The following is a 27,914-nucleotide window of genomic DNA, read 5'->3' as shown; positions in this document are numbered from 1 at the left end:
ACACTATATCGAGATGCAAGATATGTAATCCGACTATACTTCCTCTATTTCAGTATACGCAGCGACTGTAGTCGGACACAACATATGGCCCTTGCGCGATATAAGCGCAAAATGTGTACTGCAAAACTTTATCCAAGGCAGGCACACACACACAATCCGATATAATATCGAGACTTTTTAATGCAAAATGCAAGCGACAACCAACTATATCCATTCAGAACATCTTTATCTCTCGAACGTGTAAGGATTTATATTTGAATACTCCGGGTAAAACCCGGCGTGCGACATGTCGGCTGCGTGTTCGTACGGCGTCCGCACGTGTGGGGCAAGCGGATACGGCGCAGTCCTGGCGTGTGCCGTCGAAAAATACCCGCCGTAATGGTTGTGCGAGCTCGGGTGATGATACTTATAACTGGAAGTACGACCATCGTCAAACGCCACGGATCCAGCGTAAGGCGTTGCTTGTGAAGTAAAATGGTGGCCGGAAGCTAAGAAGCCACGCGCCTGGTCCTCTGGAGCCATAGACAACGGCATCGCGGATCCGGACGGACTGTAGTAAGGCGAAAATCCGTGCGGATGGTGGCCAGCCGTGAACCCACTGGCGGAATATGATGTGTTAAGTGGGTGAGATGATTCGGCGCCCAGGGCGCTGGCCAGTTCGGCGGCGCATCTTCCGGCGGTGGAAATGTTCGGGCTCATGGCGCTGCAGGCCGAGGCGCCGTGCGAGGACATGGACGGCGACTGGGCGGGCTGAGATCGGCATTCGCTTTTGGGCGATATCGGGCTTTCTCTTGCGGATTGGGAGTCTGTGATAATAGCCGAGGTGGTAAGTTGGTCTGAATTTGGATTCCAATCAAGTCGTGTGTTTCAGTATCACTCATTATGACGTCATAACATTATGAAAGACAAGGAAAGTTCAAATATGTACCTACTATGTTACTGCAAAGAATATATTGTCATTTCTACATTACATTGCAAAGGTAATTTGGAATTTTTTCGACTATGCCTATTTCATTGCATCGCGTGACAATGCTGTGGGATGAACCCGTCTTCGCAGTTACGTCATTTCCATTAACGAGCGTAGCTTTGTACTACATGCCTCGCAGGCTGCGATACGACCGATCGATATTTCATGACTTCTTTGTATCACTTTTGTGAATGAAATTTTCATGATAATTACTTGAAATAGCTTCTGTATCACGGTGACGCAATATATCGTCGAAAATCGCACTTATTTGTAGTGTACTTGAAGTAGATTTTGCCTACTCGCACTACTTATTAAGTAGTTATGATTTTAGACTACTTCTACTTGACAGTTTCCAGTTTTTAGGCACAAATAGGCGTAGAATACCTACTTACTTACTTACTTACTTGTGAACCGCCACTCCTACTTCTACTTGAGTAAAAATTCCGGCGTTACTTCTACTTCGAAGGTTTATTGCTTATAAAGGCTTAGTGCAGTATACAGTGCTGTGCTAGCTCGGTCACAGGCACTCCTAACACACCATGCGAATGCTATATTCCTAAGCGTGCCTTATTCGCTTTCGTTCTGCAAGAACATGGAAAATGCTTAATCCATAATTCGCGTCGGGGCCTTCGGAGCTTCGTCACCCTTTCGGGCAATTCATTGTTTATATCGCGGCCTTCGGGCAATGCGGTAAGTCGGCTTGCTCCACATGATCCATTCGTAGTGAGTAGCGACGGTGACTACTTTGACCACCTCTGGTGATCACGGATCAGTAACTTTGCATTAGTAGCGAATATTTCTATTACGATTTCTGAAGGAGTCATCTCCGATTGAGCGATAATATTATGCGACCTCGCAACTCTATATGTACTTTTTGAAACCACTTGCTTGAATGTTTTTGACACTTAAATTTTATGTATCTACTTTAAGTAATTTCCATTTGATCGCGAATGAAATAAAGTTTAAACTTTATTGAACGCAATCATAATCAAATATAATTTACCTGTAAGTTGCCTGTGCCTCGCAGCGACGCCCATCAACTGCAGAGAGCTCGGCCTGTGATGACTTCGCTTACGCGATCCTCCGAAAGGCAAATTGCCGAGTATTTCCAAGCTGCTAAATGCAAAAGCCATTAATCGCCGAGACACAGCGTACCAATACCTCGTTAAAACTCACTATTCTTCTGGGTCGTCATCCCTGAAGCCTTTCGCAAACGGATTATGATTAATCTTCATCGATGTGATCTGCGAGCGAAATGGCAGATAATGAATTTACAATCGTACTGACCCTAGCCACCGATATTTCTGAATGTATTCCCGCAATTACGGACGTTACGTATCTCGGCGCAGATGAGGAATGTTTTTCTCGTTATGTACTGCTTCAAACGGACGCGTTTCCCGCCGGCTTTCGAGAATTACATTGAAATCAATGTCGAGAGTTCAACAGGAAGGGCTATGTTCTGATAATTTATTCCCACGAGCCCGCGCGAATTACGGGATTAAATTCTGGAGGGTTTGTTGTACAATGTAGGCTACGCTGTACAGTTGTTTGATGCAGACAATCGGTAAGTACGTGGTTCAATAGGGCAAGTCAATTAAAATGGCATGTTTTTCGTGTTACCAAGATGTACTGTATAGACATTACACATGTGCACGTGCAGCCTTCTCGAGAGATTCGTTATAGGTTCGACTGTGGGTCAAGTCGAAAATTGGTCAGGAGTTCCTATCATTGGTAAGACAATTGATGCAGTGTGGTTGGGATTTGCTGTATCACATGCACCGATGTAGAAATTCCAAGTACCTGCTCAAATTCGAGGCCCGTCTGTCCGAAAAGAACGACGAGTCTTTCCTCATGCGCGGCAATATTTTGTAAAAGCAGTGGTTCCCACTGGTTCACGACAACGCTATTATTCTCGCAGTTAGAAGGGTACTTAAAAATTTGCTTCGTGCTCAGCTACAGCTATGATATGCCTTTTAAAATCTTCCGCGTTATCGCTAACTTAAAGGATTTATCAGTCCGTGATCATGAAAATATCCTGATTAGGAGTCCATCACTGGAAAGGTTGGGAGCCATTTTTATATATCCCGCTTAATGAAATAAAGATGTGCACTGTGCAGTGAAAATATTACGAAGTATAAATTTCAGCGACATCAACCACACTAGCGTTTCTTGTTTCATAAACTGTTTAGAGTTTAGCCAACCAAAATTGTATATAACGGTAAGACGGTTTACAGTGATGTCCTACAAAATGATGATCAGTCTTAGATTGGGTTGAGGATTTCTAAGGCACTGTGCAATAGGCAAATATTGCCCTGAAATCAAAAAATATTTTCTACAGTGAGGTTTTGTAGCACAGCATGCTATAACAGCTGAATAAACCCTGGTATTAATTACATTTACTTGGCTAAGTAAATGCGCGGGCACTCAAATTACGGGGGAATCCCGTACATTAATTCGATTTTTATGCAGCTGAAAGAGCAGATGCAAGGGCTAAGTTACAGAAAAACTATCAGCGACAGGGTCTTCAGGTATTAAGATTTACGAGGCATTGTAAGCAGACAGAAAACCACGAACTTCTGATAGTCGGTCAATTCTGAAAAGGCACGAGTCACGTTCGCAATTCACACCAAGTCAGACGAATAAATAAAATTTCAAGGCATTTCTAAGTCTTCCATATGTATATGTACCGGGAATTCCGACATAATATGTCGACCAGATTAGAGCATTAAGTGTAACCGCAGCGTGATTACCGATTACTGAAATCCCAATAGATAATTTTCCTTTAGTAGATTACACTCTCGAGCGGGCATGAGCAATTTCATAATAGGTACCGATTGCGTCACAATCTAACACCTAAATCGCCACTCATTTCGCAGCGCGCACCACTACAAAATTAACCCTATTAAGTGACACCGGGTATAAACAAATCGACACTTTATGCGCGATTGTGATAACACCAATCCTCATCGACTCAACGCGAGATCAGCAAACAAGCGACAGCGGCGCGTGACACAGCGACTTCGTCACCAGAGCCTAACAGACAGGACTCCTCGCAGCCCTGAGAATATTTGATCGATGCGCAGCGCGATTTAGGAAAAGACCCAGGTGCCACGAAACTCCGTGAGTACAAATAGAAAATTTCTACTTCGTCACGTATTCCGGCGCGAGTTAAATAACTTGCACACACAGAACTTGTAAGCGTAATATTTAGCGTCTGTTTGTCATCGACGTGCGCTGAATCAACTTGTCCGTCAGCGGCCGCGCGTCGCGCAACGAAATCAAAACATGATTGAGTGGCCCTCTCCGCACTGAAAATATGTATGCTTCGGCCTTTCGAGCCAACTACAACAAATCGGATGTCTTTTATGCGTCGCGGCCGGTGGATAGAGGCGATAGGCGGTAAATTTAATCCGGGCTATTGTTCCTCTCAGGGATGACAAGTCCGCTAAACAATAGGGCTTGTACCAACCGCCTGGGCCAGTCGCTCCGGTAAAGAAAGTTGCGACCGGCGAAGAGGGGTGATTAGCAAGAATAACTTCGCTTTCGCGCTGTACTTGCACGCTGGAGAAAGCATTGTTCGTACGGGTAGGGTTACCAATACCATACGTCCTCCCTTAGGAGGATTTGTCCTTCATTTTCAGGTTTTTGAAAATGTCATCCGAGGACGCCCAAATGTCCTCCATTTTGAGATTTCGGTGAAATTTACTGTGAAATTGGAGGGAGATACCGTACCAGCGGCTTTTTCGGGAGCTGAGCCGGAAAGATGACCTTTTTTAGTCAACCACCTGTAAACGGGAATGAAAACTGTATTTTGGTCGCTGAGCGAGCAAGTTGACCTTTTTTTATTTTTTATTTTTAGTCAACCGACCACGAAGTGCGGAAAATTTACCATTTTCTAAAGAAATTTCTCCGGAATTATATCTCTGAAAATTTTGAAAAAGTGTCGTCCTTTCCCGTTTCCAAAATATGGTAACCCTACTTATGGGTGGTTAAAGAAGTATTTTTGCCTTCGTCTTCAATATTCACGTGCTCGCGGGTACATCGGTACCGTACGTACAGCGAGTTTGAGGTTATTTTGTTTGTAGCGAATGCGTTACTGATCATCAGGCTTGTACAAACTACCGTATTTTAAAATTTTGAACCAGAACTAGAACTATACTCACTTGTCAATATCCATCCGTAGCTAGAACTAGATCTAGAACTCCTCAAATATCCAGTAGTTAGTTGACTAACTAGATTGATATAGTTTGTACAACTCTGGTTACCATTTGTATATACTAAGTTTAGCACTGGAATCATTTCAAGTCTCAAATATTTTACCTATAATCGCCACGTATATAGGCTACTAATGCGCCACAAATATGCACAAAGACAGAAGGCACTGAAAGATACAACTGTTCGTCGAATGTATAGGTTTCTAAAATTTATGACCTTAACTAGCAATGTCATTATAATATAAGTTAGACTTCAAGCTCAACAGCAAGAGAGAAAAAACACTTCCCAAATTCATCACTTTATGCATTGTGATGTCATATTACCTCATTGCGTCAAGGTATTAATCTATGCCTGGCGTCACTTCACATAAAAAATGAACTAGGCTTGGCTTGGCTTTACGCCCGTGTCCCAATGTCCTATGCTGGTCAGCTGATGTTCTGTATTCACACGAGTGTATTAAAGTCGCGACCTGTGTGTTATTCTTGATTCTCATATATTTGGAATCGAATAAACAACCTTGAAAGCAAAAAGGCGAGTTGCGCAATTGTTGTTGTTGTTATTGTGCGGTATCGCCCTATACGACGCGACCTTGTTCTGCCGTAGGAGAATATGGGACGGGAATAGATGTCAAGGATGAGTGAGGGTTTAGTATTCGATGACAAATAAGTTGATCGACTGGTTGGAATCCGTCCACCTGTTGTTAGTTTAGCGCGGAGAAGCATTGTTAATGTTTTAAATTAAGACGCTCGCGGCCGCTCGCTTTAAAAACCAAACCGCATCTCGCTACGCAGACACCCACGAAGATTTCTGATGATTCAGTTCACGCTCAGGTACCGCTGTCTCTCGTGCGTTTGAGTTCCGCGCCGGCCCACCGAACGATACCCTTTACTCTCCCTATCTCTCTCTCCAAGAATATCTCAGCTTGAACGCAACGGATGTAAGCGGACCAGCGCGCTAGTGACTATATTCCCGTGGCGGTATGACATGTGTATGACAAGTATCGGGTGTGCACGGTGTCGAATATCAAATGTGCCCGACTGAAGTTATGTACGAAATATTTCAGAAGCGAATAAAGCGTATCGCGAGTGGCTTTCTTATTATACTAATTAGAGCGAAATGCCTAATCTAATAATCTAATTATAATGTAATAATTTGTGAAATGTTTTTAGGCTCAAACTGTTTCTGCTTATGATAATGAACTCTGATTAGATACGATATGAATTGAACTTGAATTCAATTTCCAAGTTATCGCGAATTCAGTGATTCTAATTATAATCTCATTTTTAAAAAAACTGAGTATATAATCCTAGTTCTAGTTTAATTTGGGAAAAAAAACTATGTAGCTATAATTCTAAGTCTAATCTATTTTGGAAAAGCAGAACATTTCAAGTTGTCGAACTCTGATTCGGCATATATAGTTGCAGAAATTCTTCGCATCGTCGCTTGCGAAGATTGGAGTGATGTCCTTGGTTTAATTAGATTGTGGTATTTGTGAGATTGAGGTATACCAAAATGAAGTGTTTATAGAGTTTTAAATGCTCACAATATGCGATCACACAATTCCACACTGCTTTGACGTTGGTTGGCCCCATTTGAAAAGGAGAATTTCATTTTTCGAAGTGACTCTAGGCGGCACATAACTTCAATACACAATTGAATAATTCATTATCCATATACTCGAAATAAACCCGAACATTTTCGTGCTGACACTGATCACGAGCAATCACCAGCAACTGTAGAGAATTCGAATCTATTTTGTATATCAACAGCCGTAATTACGACGTCGCATGCATAAAAATTCGAACAAACACACTGGCGATTGTTCCCGATGAGTGTCAGCTCGAAAATATTGCGTCTTGTCGGAGCATTATTGAAATAGTAAAATATCAATGAGCAAAACGATACCACCGCCGACTATACGCGTCAATCAACCAATACATCGCAAGAGCGCAACGTAAAGATTCACACCTTTATCAAAGGCACCGTTTCCGAGTAAAAACGGCCGCAATCCCCACTTCCCATACCGCGAACGCCCAACGCAACAGCTTTTACCCATCCTTCACCACCGATTCCGGTTACACCTGGCCTGCCCGCGGCCGCGCCGCATCCCTTAGCGGCCAAGCGTGGAGCTTAGACATACAGGTGTTAAAGAAATTCCTTTTTGTTGCGATTATCGCCCGCGCGATCGCCAGCACCCGTTATCCTTTTCAAGGTGACGCGATTTATGTCGAATGCGATTTGTTTACCGAACGTCGAGCTAATTCCCGGGCTCAACTCCAATTGGCGAGGTCGCACCGTACCGGGTAATCTCAGTCACGGACCGACACGCACGTAGACAAACACACCCATCTGCGCGGGCTGTTGGAACGGAGGCGAACCGAAGTTTTCGCGCTGCCGCTAAACGTGCGAAGCCGCGGTGAGTAGCTTTTTAGGCGCATATCTGGACCGGTGTTTGCCGAAGATTTTCCGAGTTGAGAAATTTCAAGTGTGCGCGCGCGATTATGACACTCTCGCAGAAGCTGTTCGCTAGAATGAATGCGCATGCGACTATAGGCAAATAATGGGATTAAACTGAGGTTGCCGGTTTGTTTGTCTTCGGGCATCCGTCTTCAGGACGGAATGAGAAGTTTATTGAGATGGCACACAGTACCGGGAGAAATAATGATGTCCTTAATTACAATTTAAGTTGGCAAAGATTTCAAATTTGAAGGCGAGAGCTATAGTGGAATTTGGTCATCTAAAGATCCAGTATCGCATTCATAAATAGAACTTGGAAAGGGGCACTGATCTCGTTTATTCATACATGATCTCATTTTTGTTGCAAAAACCATATTGCCATCGATCGATTTTCAACACCCTCAACAACACAAAGTCATGTACGTTAAGAGCAACGACATTTATGTGAAATATATATAGTGCCTATAATCCCCAGCATTTTCTCAAAACACAATGAAATTTTCATGGTCGAAAAATTGCCGAATTATCTTTATAGTAGGGTTTAGCTCGCATTATTGTTTGTAAGTACAGATTTGAACTTTCCAAATCACCCATACTGTCGTGATACCGGTACACTCCATTCGAAGCCGATAATAGTCTATTGCAAACCGAATCTCTCAGGTGCTCGATTTTGGCCAGCTCTTGTTATGAGTGCCGCTGGTGCACGAAAATGCATGCCCGGCTAGGCATTTGATAGCAAAATCACCGACCATCATACAGTGGTTTCCGCCGCAATTTGCCTATTTTTATTCCTCTGCGTCTATAATTAATAAATTGATGTTTGATAGCACATAATTATAGATGGAGTTATGCCACAATGCCACAGTTACCCGAGATATGAGTCTAGGGCTGGACACAATGATTCGAGTACTCGAATCATAATCGAGTATTTATTCTAATGATTCGAGTCGAGTAGTAAAAGACGATTTTTTCGAGTAGCGAAATTATACGCTTCTCACCATTGAAAGTTAATTTATCAACGAGAATCATAGTTTTGATACTAATTTTCACCGTTGAAGCTTTGAACCCTTGATCGGCGGTATCGTAGCATACGAAACATATAGTAGAAAAGCTACCAAGGTTACTTGACGTAGCACATTTCCGAAGTCATGATTATCCCACAACATTGGCACCAAGTGGAACGAAATCGGTATGGTCGAAAAAATACCAAAATATCTTTTATGTGATGGATAACAGACATTGTATTCTTTGTGGTGGCACAAAAGGTACATATTTGAACTTTAACGTATCACACTATGTGATGATGTCCTAATGAGTGATACTCGATAATTCGATTCGAAGCATATTACGTGATTCAGAATCGAATCACTCAGGTACTCGATTTTGCCCAACCCTAGATATGACCTGACATTAAAATACTTACACACGTGACAGTATAAAAACGTGACAGTCGTACCTCACATGATCACATTGTTGGCACATAGATATTGTGCGAAAGACGAGACCCATTTGAAATTCATTAGTGATGCAGTAGGAAGCCCGACAAGATGTACTGAAAGTGTACAACAGCACTGACTACGTATATTTCATCACACACGTTAGGGATTCAGTAGCAATTTTAGCACGATTTTGTGAGAGTGTACAACAGCACTAACTATATATGCATACACCGAAGTATACACTTCGATGCATGTTAAAATTCTATTCCATAAACTATACGCAGTGAGCGTATAAGATCTCGGTGCATGTATAGGAGCAGGAAAATGTTCAACTTAGGTGTCTTCTCCCTGTTTTAATTTATAAAAATAGAAGAACAGCGCTCTGAATACGGATTGTGCGGATACAATTCACTGCGGAAGGGCGTTGTTTCGCACCCGCGATTCAAGCAAGGAGCGATATTAAAAAAATACAAACCGGAATGCCAGCCGGGAGAAGATTATAAATTTCGCTCTAACGAAGAATAGACTTGCCGACAGACGCGCTGTTGACTTTACCGTAGATGTCCGTCAACGGGCTTCGGCGCAGATCATTTGCCTGCTACAAACTCTATTTTCCAGTGTACGGGACGAAGGCCACTGGAAAGCGATATTGAATTTATTTGCCTGTTTATTTGTAGAAGAAGAATAATACGAAGTCCAGCGATCGCGCACGAGTGAACGCGTCCGGCGTCCGGTTTTATCACGTACCAAACGGAGATCACGTAGCGCGGTTTAGGAAAATATTTTTACAGCAACGACGAAGTCGCGCATGCACATTAATTGTTGCGCTGGTTCCAATGATATATATTTTATGACCTCAACAACCGGAGGAGAGTTCCCACCGGAATTCGGGTGATCAAGTGATAATGCGTCTAGTGATGGTCGGTACAGATGATCATGTTCACACATATTTTATAATTTTAAAATATTCATTGCCTTGCAGATAGATACATGTGCAAATCCAATAAGCAAAAATGGTTAATCTTCCACCAACCGTACGTTTGGAAGTGTTTGAAACGTTTCGATGTGTGGTCTCCTTCTCCATACATCCCTGGTATTACAGCGGATTTGCAAAAAAAGTACATAAAAATACCCGGGGAAGGACGCATATATAGCTATAGCGCCAACAAGAAAGGAGATAGCAATCACGGAGAATACCAATGGTGCCGTTATGTCAAGCATTATCATTACTAGCCTATATATACCAGTTGGTCAGGGGGATGCTAGATTGATATACCGCGCATGGTAGTTTCCCGACACCTTCCCATGAATCCTGTCTGCGTTCATCGCATTACATCTTGTGTAGCGCATTTTATATTGTGTACTGATACGTGTGCAAGGCAAACCAGTTTCCTAAAGTGAGGTGAAATTGCGAGAAGTATGACATAAATTCCCCGCATCTTTATATAATCATATATCTGTAATAGTTGTCATTTCAATAGTCAATTGTTAACTTAAAATGTATATTTGTGAAGACTGTTATATGTGGTTACAAAATATCTGAAAATAGATGTTCCAAGGCGAATTGAAGAGCAGAGCCAAATTATTGAATTTACTATGACAAATCGTGGCAAGCGAGGTCGTGTGGGCAAAATAGAATATTTTAACCAAGCATTTCTCCCAGCGAAGATTAGTGGTACAAGCGAAAAAGAAGTTATCATCCTAAACAGGGTTAAAATGGCGGATGCAGGCGATAAAAATGACCGTGTTATTGTACAAAATACACTATCGATCGTTGAATATTATTATAATTGAACTGCACCGGAATAATCACTGTAAATAATTATGCCTGGTCCGATTTACAATAATCATAAAGCACCACTCGTGTATTTTATATAAATTGCCCAAAGTTCCGGTTTTCTGAGCCGGGTAACATTGCATATCTTTAACCCCCAGTAGGGCGGCAGGGTATGAATGCCAATTGCTCAGTCAGTATAGACACCAATAAGGCCGCATATGTTGAAAGATTCCGTATCATATCTCATCAATGACATCTAACCGCCTAGAAATACTTCTATAATGGCAGACATGCGGCTAAACATCAGCTGCGCAGTGAATTGGATCCATCGGCATTACGTTAATCAGCAGTTGTTCCCGATTGCAAATTCTGTAATATAGCGTGCCGGTGAAAGATCCATGGATTTCAACGGCACGCGACTAATTTTGTCTGGGCCGTACTTTAGACGCATGCCGACGGTCTCTGTATCCCAGAGGCTTTGAAAATCTTATCCGGAGAAAGTGTGTCAGAATGTATTCTAGCTGGTAAGCGCCGACAATGTTGAAAGAAACCTGAAGACTGTGATTGACGATTGGTTTGCGTTGACAGGAATTAAAGGCCGCGGGCTGGTCATCTCTTGCTGGCAGTGTCGTCACTAGAGGTTCGCAACAAAATACTTGATTCGCATACTAAATAACATTAGATAGACCCACAGAAGACTAGTTGAAAAATCATGAAGTCAATTATAAACTATGAAGTAATGCATTGATTAAGACCAATAAAGCTACAAGAAGACTCGGCAAATGACGAATTAATCTTTTGACATTACACAGTATTGCCCTGCTTATGCGCACTACGCAATCGCGTCTGGACTATATGGTATAAGTTCTCGAGTCCATGTTAATATTTTGACGCGCGCCTTGACTTGGCAGTTCGTAAATGTGGGGTAATAAATTCTCTGCTACTGATAAAAATGTATGGCAGGCTAGGCGAAACAGTTGACTGGATCTCGTCCTTGTGCTACGTGAACAATTGTAGACGATTTTAATTGCCATCCGTTCAAGTATATAGCATAGCCTATTATATAACTGACATCAAACTAGTATCCTAGTTTGACTATAGGTTAGCAAAAGTTTGAAAAATATTACGATAGAAAACGAGTTCAACTCAGAATACACTAAATCTGGTGTAACGACACTGAGTGGCACCATCGCATATATTAATATGCTCGATGTAAAATGCTCTGCCGGGGGCCTACCAGTGCGTCCTTACGTCGACGCGCATAAGCGAGTACGTCGTCTTTCTAAATTTCCGCCTGCATCACGAAGAGGCCACCATTTTGTTTATTTCATCGATAGCTCTTGTAACATTCGCAGTGGCATTCGTCGTGATGTATAAATATTCACAATACTGAATGCACGTGTTTGTCTGGTAGCGACGAGATAAATGAACCCATGCGCGGAGTTCAAGAGATAGAATGGACCTCAAAAAGGCATGCGGACCTCCCGCGGTACATCTCTCGCGAAGGCACGTTTCGTTTTGACACCGCAAAATTCCGCGTTTACGTGCACTTTAGATTTGTAGTGCGTTCTCGCGTGTGAACTCGATATCAACAGTATCGATTTGTCAGTTTAGGAACGCATGTTTATGTAAACAGGTTCTGTTGTTGTGGTCGAGTGCAATATGTTTCTGCCCGTCGGAATTGTTTATATCCAAAACATTACGAAACACGTTCGGCATGATGTAATTACGGTTAGTAATCTCTAATGTAATACTACTTACTCTCTTTAGTTTTGAACAGATGAAACAGATGCACGATACTGCTGATAATCTGGGAAGTTTGGATAGTAAACCCAAGAAATGTATGCCAGAAGACTTTTGTAACATTGTCTAGAAATGAGGCGCAAAATTCGTAACAAAAGCACTGTTTAAAGTCTCGCCTTGTTTTTCGACGATTGTCGAAGCAGCGAATATGGACTGGACCACGGATATCTATATATATAGAAATCACTGGGATTGGACACAGCCAGGCGCGCAAGCTGCATAAATATATATGCAAAAATATCGCTATGTGGCCATTTTTATGACGTCATCATGATTTATTGATGTCTCGTCATTTTTAAAATACGTTTTACTGATCAAATACCCCCCGCCCCCGCCGAATCCAGATTCCCTTCCCAAGTGTTGGATGTTTATCAAAGCTCCTCCTCGCCATTAAATCCGCGTAGGCGGTATCTTGCCGTGCTTACAAGTCGGCAAATACGGAATCACGATAAAAAATAATATCAGCCTGGTGTAAATGAGTATTGTAGTTGAAACACATCATGAATATCACAAACAAACAAACCACGCGCTGAGTCTATCTCAATCTATAGCAACTAACAAAAATCAAAGATATCGGAATTTAAGCGTGCATTTTCTAATGTTCATGCTGTCGAACGTTTTAACGTACTGATTGACATTCGATTGTAAGTGACTGTATACCGCCAGTAACACTAGTAACGTGAAATAGACAGTGTGTGTGAAAGCCGTTTCGTGCCAACGCCACCGTACACGAAAGAGAATGGCACGGCCACCGACGTAACACAATATACTGTAGCTTGCCTTTTTCTATCAACACCTGGCGTACGGGCAAGTGCGAACAAACACATTAATGATTTTATAAGGGCAAAGTTTGTTGCACTGACGGAAGGGGTCGCGGGCGTATGGTGCGTAACCGCATAAGACAAGCATTATCCTACATTATCAAATGAAAACAATGATCGTATCTACTTCGCCTTTCCAGTATCAAAGAGTGCACAATTCAGATGGTCTGTGCCCCTCTATAATTTCTAACGCCAGTTATTATGAGTTCCCTTTTCGTTACGCGTAAAAGGAATTTGCGTGCCATAAAGGCGCTTTCCAAACGTTAAAAAGATGCACGCCGGTATAGAGAACGAAACACAAACCACCAGAGCTTTACCCCTGTTAACCCCCTGCTTCTGTAGGGTAAGGGATCATAGCTGTTTCGAAATAGAAAAAGACACGTGCGGCGTATATGACTTCTCGATGGCGTTAATCACCCAAAACCAGATTCTGGGAGGAACAATGTTGAATAGGCAGTTGCCGAATTATCGCTAAATAAAACAAATAATTTTCCTCCCCTCATCTATATTAGGCAAACAAGAGTGAAAGCTGCTCCCGTACAGCGTGTTAGGTACCGCAAACAGATACAGCTCAAAAGTCGAATAGCTATTTAACGGATTAAACACGTTTTCCCACTGGTGGTGCGGCGGAGTACAGGTGCAATCGAGCATTTATACCTTGTATTATGTAGTCGCAGATATTTCGGTGAACGTACGGCAATTCGATTTTGGGAGATTGAAAATTAGGCAATAATATTATAATCGCTGTCGCTATTAGTAATGTGTGTGAATTGGAAATCATAAATGATCTGGATTGCGGTTTGCTCAACAGCAATGCTTGAAATCGTTCATATTTTTCTGGTACATATTTTATAATCCTGACGTGAACAGTTCTGATTGATTGTTATTACAATACCACATATAATACGAGCCGCGCGGCGTTGCTTTGAAACCTGGTTAGTGGTTATATTAAGCTCGTATTATATTCCCAAGTATGGTATTGTAAATGAACCAGAACGCACGCGGAAATGTGCCGAAATTATTTGATTGCGACGAATGGTCAGATCGAAAATAGCTACCCAGTCGATGTCAACCAACTTATATATATCTTATCCGCGGATTTCAACTCTACGACTAGATTACACCAAAACCGTGGATGTATTACTAATTTTTCCCTCCCTCTTGCCATAAACAAGCATTTGCCGTTACGCGTCCATAGTTATTATCCATTTCCAAAAAGGCGGCAAATCGTAATTAGGTCGAGTGCATATGTACAATGTAGGTAACCGATTCACAAAACCTCAACATATCCAAAAGCAAGCCGTGCCGGAGGGCTAGCGTATACCACACTGACGTGGACGGACATGCTTGCCTCCCGAATACCTTTACGATATGATGATACAACGTTGAGTCACGGTACGTCAATTACAGGCAACGCAATTGTACAATGTACAATTGTACACGTACACTTTGTACAGTGTATGTGAAGTCGTCCGATCACACTTGTCCATACTAGGCTTACCATATTTTGGAAATCTAAAAAGAGGACGCTTTTTCAGAAATTTGAGACTTGCAAAACTGGAGTAGAATTCTCAAAAACCGGTGAATTTTTCCCACTTGGTGACCGGTTGACTAAAAAAAAAAAGTCATCTTTCCGCTCGGAGCTCAATATAGCGTTTTTCGCTCCGAAATACCCTCTGTACCAATTTACGGCTTATCACTCGCAATTTGCTATAAATCTGACCTACATTTTTCAAAAAAGAGGACAAAATCTCAAAAAAGAGGACAAAAGGCCGTCCTACGAAGACACTCCGAGGACGTATGGTAAGCCTAGTCCATACCCAACTCTACTTGACTGAGAGTTTACGAACCAATCATCATATACATAGAATAAAATATGCGATGTAAATGATAAAGGAGTAGGCCGTAATAGTCAGAATTAGATAATAACCTACTGTGCCCCGCCCGGCGCCTGATGCCACACGCGCCCATGTGACAAGCACAGATATACGTATGCAATATGCATGTTACAATCCACTAGATCGCAGTGATGCTAACGTCACAAAATGCCCTTGCCTTTGAACTGGACTAGATGTGCGCTTTGATTGGATATGGGTCCCTGTCGTATAGGTGGAATTGAAGAACAATTCCGTATAAGAATTTTGATTTATAGTAATACATGCGGTTTTCATAATATTTGGTACAACAGTATTTTGTATCATTTAATAACTGATGTGATGGGTCTATGACTCTATGTTATGCTTTTAAATTCCTACAAATCCCCTGGATCTCAACCATTCAGGCAAAATCCGGCTCATCAATATATATTGTCACAAACTCACAATGCACTGATTAATATAGTGTTTTGTGACTTTCAATCCGTATATACTTAAACCGTCAAGACTATTTGCTAAATCGCGATACCGGAAGTGGTCACATGACCACCGTGTCGAAGGTTTACCACCTCAGATATTGTCAGTGATCAGAGAACGGGAACACCTCTGTAACTTTGCTAGAGACTCCACTGGGAATGCCGGTGACACGAGACTCTATAGCAGTGGTTCCAAACTCTTTTCGAATAATCACCCCCTTCTCGACACAAATTTTCGCCCGCCAATATTTACGGATCCAAAAATAAGGACATATATACGAGAAATTTATTCATCTAACCCTGATCGCTGGTGAATTGACTAAAAATAAGGTCATTTTTCCGAGTAGGTGCTCTAAAAACCTGTTTACACGTCCATTTTCCGTTTAGTTATGACTATATAGGGCGATATTTGCACCTAAAAAGGGAAGATTGTGACCTAAAATATCACAATTTTGACATTTATTGACGTTACAAAACTTAATTTTGACCTCGTGTATGTAAATTAGGTGTTTCCCACATAATGTTAGAATTGTGCTACTTATCTTCATTTCTGGTTGGAACTGTCTGTCCTTACGAAGTAGTTTGGCCTGAAAAAAAACTTATTTAACTTGGAAACTGACAAATCTTTACATGAAAAAACTTTATTTTAACGAAATCTGGACCTACGAAGAATTCTAAGTTACATCACGCATTATGGTAGAAATAATTATAATTTGTTGAAGTACAACGAAAGACACTGTACTGCATTCTCGGGTAGAAAGTGTCTGTCCTTACTAAGTAGCTTGCCAAGAATGGAGAAAGAGTGTCCAACAGCAGCCGTTGTTGGCTTACAGTACTGAAGTTGTGCGTACATTGCTGGTGAGTGGTGACACATCGTGTTGCTTTATTCTGACAATGGTGTCTGCATCACAATTTTACATCATGCGCTTCTTGATATAAGAATCAATGCCAACGCAATCTTGCTGCAGTTAAGATATTGCGGTACGTTCAGCATAACACCATATGTCAACATATTTGTTTCATTTGACCGTTATGATTCAAAATGAGCAGATAATGTGCCGTCTACAACGGTAGGTCTATTAAAGCAGGCTAAAAGCTGTAAAATGTCGTATGATAAGCTCACAGACAGTGCAAACATTTACGATACAAACGAAATGCAGGTGGCAGAAAAATTTGGACTTAGTAAACAATTTTGACAATTTTTTGACCTAACGCTACAATTTTAACAAATTTGTAACTCATTTTGACATGTCAAAAAATCGCCCTAGTTATGACCTAAAATTGTCACACAATTGGCAAGGTTTATGACACATCCATCGGCAGACATGGAGAATATCGAGTGCGGATGCGAACAATTTTAACAATAACGCGACCTCACAGATCCATCGTGACACAGGGGAAAGAGGGACGACGCAATGTCCAAGCCTGTCCCCTCATAGGCTATTACGCCATTGGTAATGCCCATTGCCCATGGATATAAGCCACGGACAGAGGACGCAAATATATCGAACGCGCTTCTTCTCTCGCTTTTCTTGCTATTTTCGTGTTGTTTTCAGCTACTTAATCGCATGCGCACACTCGCACTTCCCCGACTCTAGCACAATCAACGCCGCTGCATCAACTCACCCTGTGATTCTGATACGCCGTGACCGCTATGAACTTCGTTTCTTCGAATACAAAAGTTTTGTAGTTCGCCTCGGCGTTCTGAACGCTGTCCTTGGAGTGGTCGACCAGCACCACGTGGAACCGCGGCTGAAATCTATGCATCGAGTTGAGGATAATCTGAAAATAAAGTATGTATAGTGTGAGAAATTAGCAATATATTGTAGCAACTGGGGCTTACGATAACTTATAATAAGTTATCTTATTTAACCTAATTTATTTAACTAGTTATTGGATGCACCGTGTCAACTTGATCACCTATCAACTTTCCTCGAGGCAAATTATAACTTGATATTGTAATCGTGTTCCGCATCTGGTGTTCAAGCCATATATGAGACTTTAATATATAGTTAAGGGATCTTTATTGTGTAATGCTCACAGATATGGACACCAAAGCTGAAAGAAAAAGCCCTCGAATATCTAAGTCGTCATAACAGAGATGAGCACGCCGGCGGGCTGAACAAAAATATTTTAAAATTATGGCCGGGTAGGGATTAGATTTGTGTTTTCATGGAACGAAAATTGAATTAGAATTAAATGGATTTTGGAATGACCATGGGGCCAAGTGTGTTTTCAAGATGTAGCCCTGGACTGATATCAAACAAATTCAACTTGGTTTTGGAATTACATTCGGAGCCCGGATTCAGAAATATTAAATCCGTTTTACTCCAGAGTTACGTATTTATAAACGACACCCACTTTTCAAAATGGCGACGCCAGCAAGCTAATCTCAATAGATCATTTAGTAACAGTTGATCATAATCACTCAACGTCAAACTCAGTCACATTTTAAGGCACGGAAATATGCAAAAAGCAATACACTATCGCTACACCATATCCCAAGCATTCATCAAATTATATCAGCATCACCACCAGATATCAACGAAAAATTTTCGCGGTCTGCACTGATCGACGCGGTTACTTCAATCCTAAGCAACAATTCGTAATTTGTATATTATCGAAATGACGTCACACAATAACAGCGCGAGGTTACAAAATCTCCCTGCGTAGCAATGGCAGGCATATCTGCGAGGTGGTGGCACGGTGAAGTAGCGTTGTCATTTTGACTTTCAATTCATTTCCCTCGGCGTCACAGCTATCAATCATCTGTAGTTGAAAACATATACCTACTGTTACGTCGAAATCTTGACCGCACTACAAGTACCTAATCCCAGAGCGATTTGTCATTCCATTAGGCATACAAACAGATTAAGCTTCTTCATCATCTCCCTTGAGATTAAGCCAATTTATGATAAGGCTACCTATACTGCTATTGAGTAAAAACGGGTGTTATCCAGTCACTTTTGATGTGTTGTTACGAGCTAAACGGACGAAATTTATGCAAAGGGAATTTGTCAAACTTCACATGTTTCCCAATTATGTGTAACTGTGACGTAAACAAGCGCGAGTGTGACGTAGATTGTGACTATTTATTCAGTTTCGTCATGTATACGGCATGACTAAGATCCTGCCTTTTAATGAGATGATGACGAAGAAGGGAATTTTATGAGCTAAATAATATTCATCGAATGCTATTGAAGGAAAAATACGCCAGCTGTAACCAATAAACATTGTTGTATCTGCAAATCTACACAACGCATTCTCCCAATGCCTTTCGATATCGCTCGTATTTAATGTAGTCTGTCGTGTAGTAGAGTAAGCTTCAGTGCAAGGTCTCGTCACATACATATCATTTACAATTAACAAGTCGCATCAAACCACAGAAACAAAATAGTTGCGTCAATCCGAGAGAAGCTCTTAATCATCAATCATCGCCTATATATCTGCTACATCTGTGACACGAACCTCATCATGCACGTGTACTGTGCAATGTGTATGTTATAGACTGGGAAATACGCCGGATATGTAATTACTAAATATTATACAACCGTACAACATGCGGGAGACCATGAGATACTGTACGCTACTTACGCTTAGGACTATAGCCTCACGCGTTGCCAAACCTATCAGCCGACCCCGCCTAAATGCAAAGTTACTAATGGCCACTGGCCAGTTACATTTGCATTTAATTACGCTAATCTGACATAGTTTAGAGGCAGGAACAACATCCCAGCATAGCGCAGGCGTCGATAACAGCGCAATTTCCTGCGTCAGTCATACGCCGTTAGGATGCGATCTGCTTTGGTGACCTTCCGACTTGGAACAGGCTGCAGGTATACGATAATTGATTTCTGATTAGGCAGGCCTTACACTTGGCTGTGCGTCGCGCAGAGCATGGTAAGGCGCTTGCGCTATCAAATCATTGTTGCTTCCACGGACAGATTTACGAGATAGAGTACAAACCGCAACGCGAGGGAGGTCTGGGAACACGCACCGCGCAGAACCGAGTCGATTTATTAAAAAGTAATCGTAAAAGACCGTGTAGCGACTATGAATACGGTAATATATACTGTGCGCTTTCATGTTGGGATATTTTTATATTTCATGCGATTTATAAGAGAATATAGAAAATATGTGGTGACCAGTAAATGGTTTACAAGATTATACAAAAGCGTTGCAAAACAGAAGCGCGCAGTCTATTCAACCATGGCCTTGTTTTTAGTAGGCCATGATTCAACATATTTCTGGACTCGATGTGTGGATAAAAAAACCAAGTTCTTTGCAAAATATATCGTTCAAACATAGGTGGAAGCGGACCATGTACAACTGTGAGTGTATATTGGCCTCGAACACAATATGTATGAACCCAAACACAACCTGAGCCCGAATATTAAAATAGCAGTCTGATTTAAGCCAGATATGAACCCTAACTCTTGAAATATTACATTTTGGATGAGTTGAGCTGGTAATTAGCCCGATTTCAGTCCGAAGTATAATTTCCAAAATTGAGCCTAAATCCGGTCTGAACCAGAACAGCCAGACCCGAATTTTAACCCTGCTTTCAAAAACCAGAACACTCATGTAGAAGTTGTGACTAATAAATTACATCGACCCGGGTAAGTACTCATTGTACAATGCACATTGCACATTGCACATCCAACTCACATGGCCCTTATCGTCCAACAGATTATTGGTGAGCTTCAACTTATCAAAAGACACGATCTGCTTCATCCAATGCGATCCCTTGGCGGGAGAGTCTGGATGTCGATGTATTCGAGGGGGCATGGACGGATCGGCTTTGCCGGCCACAAGCCAACTTGAACTGAAAAAGCAAAACGCGATGAGTCAGCCATTGCAGGGAGAAATTGAATTATGACAGAGATTCCACCTGTGAAAAGCGTATCGGTATCGCTTGTCGTCGACCGGCACGAAATCCACCATCAGTATGTACTCAGATGAAGGATCCATTCCGAATAGGTTAACTTGGAAGGTCGGGAACATTCTCCTGTGGACGGGTATAGCTTGTTTTCATCACAAACACACAGATTCGAACGTTATAATAAATGCGTTTCTACAATGAATATTGTTGTTGTTGTTTTTGGGATTCGTGGTGTTTCGACTGCATTGGTCGTTTACACCAGGCCCGTATCCTATATTATGATTCCGTATCAGATGGCGAGGAGGCAATGAATATTGTAACAATAGTAGCCCTCAAGTTCTGTACCACCGACCACCTATTTCACCATCTGATCCGCCTAAGCGGTGTCTACTGTCTACAAAAAGCCTAGAAGTAGGTCGTGCTACAAGTCCGTAACTACGTTATCATGATAAAGAATATGGGCCTAATATATGGTTGTATATGACCAATTGACCATTGTAGTCGAAAACACCATGAATTCGACAAATAACATCAACTATTTCGGTATTCACAAATGGATTGTGTTAAAGATCATGTAAATATCATCATGACCTCACAATGTTCATCAAGTTTCATATTATTCAGCTACAAAAAGGGTCATTACATGGCATGTTTATCGCACACATAAATACAAATTCACTCGGCTTGTCGTACCATTATATACGGGTGATCGCAGTGCGGCGTGGACTTTCCCGCGGGGAATTAGCCTCTCAATTTTAGGTGTGACGTCACAGTGAAGACGTAATACTCATTGCTGGAAATGCCCTATTTTTTCCGGACGCTACTTCACTACGCGAAAATATATAAGCCGAATAGTCTTTTCGTATAATCCTGCTCCAAATCGAGTCATTGGGATGGTTTCTCCATATATAGAATATACATTATACATGCAAAGTTATCCGATTTGCGAGGTACGAATCCGCTATATGGGATACTAAATGCACACTGGCGCAGCCAGGGGACGAAATACGCATTTGCCCTCTCCAAATTTTCGACCCATTAATTGGGATATCATCTGTATACACTACGTCACAATCCGTGACGTCATGACATTGTAGTAATAATTCGCCCCTCACCATTTTTATCCTGGCTACGCCTCTATGCATAATATGTAAGTTACGAAATTTCGGATATAGATATGGACTGATTTCATAGAGATCTTTACAAACGAATACTAAACAACGGATCCAATTTGCAAAACGAGAAGAGAAGATAACAACGTCACTGTCTCCTATATAATCCAAAGTTTCATTCATCATATTTCGTAAGTACAGCCCTAACTCGCCACGGCGGAAAATGGTGATTACGATCTCGCAAGACTCACACTTGGTTCGCGTGCCGCGGAATTTTGACAGCCGGACCGCCGCTAAGAGTTTGACTGGAGCGCGAGACATATATGGAAAGCTTTGGACTCCTAATTGACTGTTCTCTTTCTTATTTTGGGTAACGCTCAAGCATCCGTAACAAAAACAGGTATACGGGAAATCGAAACTGCCAGTGCGGACAAGGGCGTGAACTCTACTGTTACGATGACCAGATTTGTAGCATAGAACTCAGGCGGTTGTGGGCATGTATGAATCTCCCATAGTTTATGTGATAAAGTGTAGTTATTTCCAATTAGTTTCATTTTAAACTGGCAAATATATACATTTCATTCCAAGCCTTATGAATAAAGGCTTGTTTGAGTTAGATCGAGCTACAGCATTTTGAATACATGTGGTATAATTCCTCAGTATTTACGCGATATATTGCTGTGGCATGTATTTGAACAAATCCTGTCACGTGACGGCGTAAATGATATTTCAAAATACAAAATTACTGACTCGTGAATCTATAGATTTGCACAATGTCTTTATCAATTTCTATATGCCCAAATTGTACTCCGCAAGTAACCAATTATTATTATTATAATTAATTATTAAATCCAGATCCAAGCTCATCCCTACCTTTCAGAATAAATTCCTTATGCAACCTATACTACTAAACATTGTTACCAATTACGAATGCGGCATATGGCGCATAATAACTAGTTTTAATCATTAGTCATGAAAGTCACAACAAGGTATGTTCAGAAAGCATTTTTGATCTATTATCAAAACGCACTAAGTCAAATATGTCCAGGATATGTTATACTATATGTCCTGTTGACACCAAACACGAGACGACCCAACAGGGCATAGTATAAAATGTGTCCAGGATACATCGATGTGTGTGTTATTTATCAATGTTGGTTACGATAACCTATACTTAATCTGATGAACTAACATTTAAGATCTTCATTTAAAACATATATACCACTTTAAGATTGTACGTGTAATCGCCTGATGTCAAAATTCAAAATGGTGGCCTAATTCGTCAATGTGATAATACGTATAACAGATAGAAGTATTACATCGCGCTGCGTTATCTGCTCCGGCCGACGTTGTCCGTCCGTTGTTTAAATTTCATTCGCATTACACAGATTTCGAGCGATAAGTCTGATGCCCGTAAATATTCCGCGCCCGGCCATCGCGCCAGTGTCAAACTTATCCAGAGCCTCGCCAGGTTCGCGTGTAAACAATAAAATGCGAAATTATTCTTATCGGACAATTTCCTTGATAGGCTACAAGATGCGGTGCGCTGGCGAGATGGGTTCCAGGGGCCCGCGATCGTCTCTTCTGTTTGCTGGAAATTTGTGTTTAAAAATGGGCTGAGCAAGGGATCAGGAATTGGCAAGTTTGCATTCCGCGAGTAGGCTTGGTATAATAAACAGTCGATACTGGTTATGGTTTCTGTAAGCCGGAGCGACATTGGAGACAGCAATTAATGGACCCATATACATTCCAGATAAATCGTGCGTGTGGAAAAAATGTCCACACGCAGCATCACGTTTCGTAAAGACATGCGTATTTTTAATGTTTATTTCGGATTATCGCGGTAATGTACCATGCGTGAATTCTGACCACTGAAAGAAAAGATTTTTCGAATGAGATATGCTGTTATTCGAAATATGTGCGTCTATAATTATTGTGAGGTGCATATCGCACGCTGAAAAGGTCGCATATTATGTGAACGAGATATATCCTATTGCGTTTTAGAGACGTTGGGACAGGTTGACTAAAGTTTGAAGCCACTGAATATTCGACGTGTCGCATTAGCAAGAGACAATACATATCATGTTACAACGTTTGCGACATATTTGGCAGGGTATATAAGAATATTTATTTTAAGATAATATTAACATAATTATAAGCAATAATTGCTCTTATTATATGTCCTATTATTATTTGTAAAATAGGTCATGCCAAATATACAAAATCTTACCACTGCACATTGCAGGAAAAGTGACTCGAGCGATCAACAAACTAGATGCAATATTTGATTTGGGTGCTAGAGCAAACAGTTTTGAAAAATTGAAATGATGGCATCAATCGGACAAAATAGACATGCACCGTTGCATATACTTCCTATTTGAGTAACAATACATTATTGCTAGTGTCAACGGACAATGACAACACTCTATTTCAAAGCCAAACGCAAATTCAATGCCAGCGTTACGAAATAAATCACCTAATACCAATGTATGCCTACTTGCCTAGTTATATCTGGTTCAATCCCCCGGAATTTATCGCAAATCTGGCCAACTGTTTCAATAAAAGACCTTTTGTCTACCAGTTCCGAGACTTTAACGCCCCCTCGACTGGTACATTACTACCAAAATGAGGTGTCAAAAGTGTGTATATACGCAGAGTCGAGTCTTGTGACTAAGACTAAATTATTCTCGCAGAAATATATTAAACGACACGCACGATTGCAATACAGTTATCTGACTATTATATGGCGTTTTCTATGACTGGTGAGATGAAGTCCTGTTTGCCGTTACAATTTAATTTTCGAACACTAGCGAAATATTCGTTAGGACGAAGTGCTTCTTGGAGGTACAGAACTTCAATATACAATTAAATAGTATATTCATATTGAAATGAACCCGAATATTTTCGGCTGACACTCGTCAGGGGTAATCGTCAGCAACTAGTAGAGAATTCGTTTCCTCGCTGTGTATTCGAAGTTCTGAACACGAGCGCATACAGCTCGCGATTCTTACCTTGTTTGCGTCCGGGTACCGCGATCAATCAATCACTCGGGAGAGTATATCATTCTGAATTAAGCCGTTGTTATTTAGCAATAACATCGACTACCAGACACAACTGGAGGGATGGGTCATACAACAATTTGAACAGAATGATGGATCAATGTACCAGTAAACTAGATATTGACATACTCGATATTGTGCGATACCGGTACGTTATATGATTGAATAAAGGAATGGAGTATTATGAATTTACGTTTTGCATAATAAAGTACATAGTTTCCAAACCACCAAAAATTGTTTCTAATCATTGTGATACGAAATATATGGATAGCTAATGTGAATTCTGAATTCAATTTAGTGTATAGCTGGTGTCACTGTAACAAAAAGAGGTCGTGGAGAAAGTTAAACGGTATATGACTGTTGTTCCTATGTCCCTGATATGTATAGAATTCACACAATCTTCTTCGACGGGACCTGCGGCGTAAATTTTGGGTCCATACTGGTCAGTGTCACATGAGGTGACAGATTAAAAGATAAGAAATGTTGACGATATGAATCGTCCGAAATAAGCAATTATAAATCGAAACGGCACCACAATGCCCAATTTGTCACCCATGTTTTGCGTAGCAATGTTGCTGTTGTTTTTGTTGGGTTGTGTGTTATTAAGCAAGTCGCCTGCTGGTATTCAGCACCACGCTCCAAACTTTCGTACAAAGAAATGCAACACGGTCAATGATGGTGTATAAATATATCGCTCTGAGCTATTTTCCGGAGAAGAATCACCATTACTATTGGTGGGTTCGGGTGATAGGGGACATCCCTGATTGTGGCATTGTGAGCCACAAACATCCAGAATTAAAAGCTAAGTATATAACCATTGCTTTTTAAACCATTAGAAATAATATTTTTGGTATAAATGAGAGTTGTGTCTCCAGTGCGTACGGCCCATATAACAATTCTGAGAAATTTGGTCATGTCTAACCCTTATAGTAAGCTTGGTAAGAAATTTGTTCAATGGCTAGGTCTGTGGTGTAAGATAGTATAGTGTGCAACGGTAAGAAAGGCTAATTTGTAGTAAGCAAGATCTACTACATTCACAAGTTTGAACAAATGGCCTTTTCTGAATTACGAAACCGTTGGTCCAAACATCGGCCATTAATGTTTACGACTTTAATTCCGAACCAACACGCCTTACTTTTATCTTTGTTTCAAACTTCGGATTTACCAAGAACGATTAATTCTGATATCGGCGTCCCTACCATTACCAGCCAATAAACACCTGGACACTTATCTTATCTGTAGTAATCAACTGTTGTTTTTGGTATTAAGCCGCAGTAAAAAGACGAATGTATGGCAATCGTTACATAAGTAATTCCGCCTACCTCCCGACTTTCGTTACTATCATTTCCGTTCCCAAGTCGTTAAACTGATCCCATAACGGCTTCATTTCCAGCCTTGCTTGGATGGAGCTGACTTTCGGGTTTTTCGGGACCGGTTGCTTCGAGTCTTTTTTCGACAGTAAGTCCGGTGACGTCCTGCCGGATGAAGACTGTGGCGACGAGAATCCGGTGTCGTCGGATTGATTAGCGCTTTTGTTTGAAAGGGAAAACTGTGCGTTGAAGGGCGATAAAGGTTTGGACACGCTCGCTTCTAAGAGCGCAACGTTATTTATGGACTCCGCCGGGGCAGTGTCTCTGCGGTATGAATCAGCCGTTGATATGAGACAATTTATAGCGGAAGTGTCCATGTTTTCAGACTGCGACGCAGTCTCCTGAATTTGACCGGAGCTGTCGAAACGCGAGTGTTGCGACACCGGATATGCGCCGTTGCTATCCAAGATGTCCGATTTCCCGGTACCCTGCGCTGTACTCTCAAGACACGCGTATTTTCGATGACCGTTTCGTTTAAAGTCCTTTTCATCAACGGAGTGTTGTCTTGATTCTATTTGGCAGTTCGATCTCTCTCTGCCAATGTCTTCCTGTTGTTTAAACGCCGATACACCGTAACCTTCTTGAGGAAATGGTACCGCAAACGGCATTTGATGCCTCGCCCGGTACTGTTCTTGATTGAATTGGTGGTGGTCGTACGGATAATAACCGAGAGGGGGAATCCCTACCCTACTACTCATCTCCTTGCCGTGCCCCGAGCCCAAACCACCTGTCTGTAATTGGTGGACGTGAGACGGCGAGTCTTGTAACTCTCGGCCTGACACGCTGGCTGAATTGTCCGAACACGAATCGTCGGTGGTGCTGGATTCAACGCTCTTCCCGGCGGCGTACTCCTCATAGAAATCGCGACCTCTGGAGAAGTTGCTTTCTTCGAAGCTTCCTTTCGCGTTTCCGTACTTATGACTTACTACAACTGCGGTCATGGTACGCAAATTATGCCGTAATATCAGATTCTCCCACACGAAGATCGCCGGGAAATGTCTCTGTCCTGGCCCGATACGAAGACAACTCGATGAATTTGCGAATTAATGTATTTTCGATTTACGCTACCGATATACGTAAGCTGTTAAAAATCAGAGTTACGTCCATCTTTGTGATTTTTCCCAGCAGTGTGATTGTGAGTCATCTATTCTCCAAGGACCCATTCAAGACAAGCTGACTGATTGCATACGACACGTATTGGATTGTTATCCCAGAGTAAAACAATTCACTCTGAGCAATGTATGTCACAAGAGCAAATACTTAATTTCTTGCCGTAATAAGTTGAATTTATGCACATAAAAGTAAGTCTAAGTATTCACAGTATAATAAATCACAGAATCAGCAGGCAACATCTTCTGTCGATTCAAGGATCTATTTTTCCACGATTCTCTCTACGCTTCAGGTTCACCGTCAAAATGGCGAAATATTTTGACACTATTCTCACGACAACGAAAGACACCCTTTCTGACAAAGGTAAGGTATAGGGGACATGAATTAGGCTGCGAAGACTAGCTATAGTTTTCCACTATTTATAGCCTTATTACGCTTTGTACCATCGGTGCCAATTAAACCATATTTCGGGTTCTGCCTATACCAGACGATTACTGCAATCTTATATAATCCGAGTTATTGCCTTGCAATGATACCAATATCTATCTATCT

General features: G+C 41.4%; 1 protein-coding gene across 2 annotated transcripts; it reads right to left on the bottom strand.

Annotated features, from left to right (window-relative positions):
• Window positions 1–162: 162 nt before the first annotated feature.
• Window positions 163–27,914, bottom strand: LOC145433293 (uncharacterized). 2 transcript variants are annotated; one of them, XM_080310354.1, is made up of 7 exons: window positions 26,205–27,914; window positions 20,721–20,837; window positions 20,498–20,654; window positions 17,456–17,611; window positions 2,144–2,211; window positions 1,971–2,083; window positions 163–806 (listed from the first exon to the last, which is right to left on the bottom strand). In XM_080310354.1, the coding sequence occupies exons 1-7, from the start codon at window positions 27,191–27,193 to the stop codon at window positions 226–228; spliced, it is 2,181 nt and encodes a 726-aa protein (XP_080166480.1). In that variant the 5' UTR covers window positions 27,194–27,914; the 3' UTR covers window positions 163–225. The 2 variants fall into 2 exon arrangements, with proteins under 2 accessions (XP_080166480.1, XP_080166481.1); XM_080310355.1 differs by having other exon boundaries at window positions 1,971–2,080; window positions 26,205–27,912.

This window comes from Botryllus schlosseri, chromosome 2, assembly GCF_051294905.1.
Source record: "Botryllus schlosseri isolate E-star chromosome 2, Bs_hap1, whole genome shotgun sequence".
Classification (NCBI taxonomy): Eukaryota; Metazoa; Chordata; class Ascidiacea; order Stolidobranchia; family Styelidae; genus Botryllus; species Botryllus schlosseri.
This window is presented reverse-complemented; position numbering and strand designations above follow the sequence as displayed.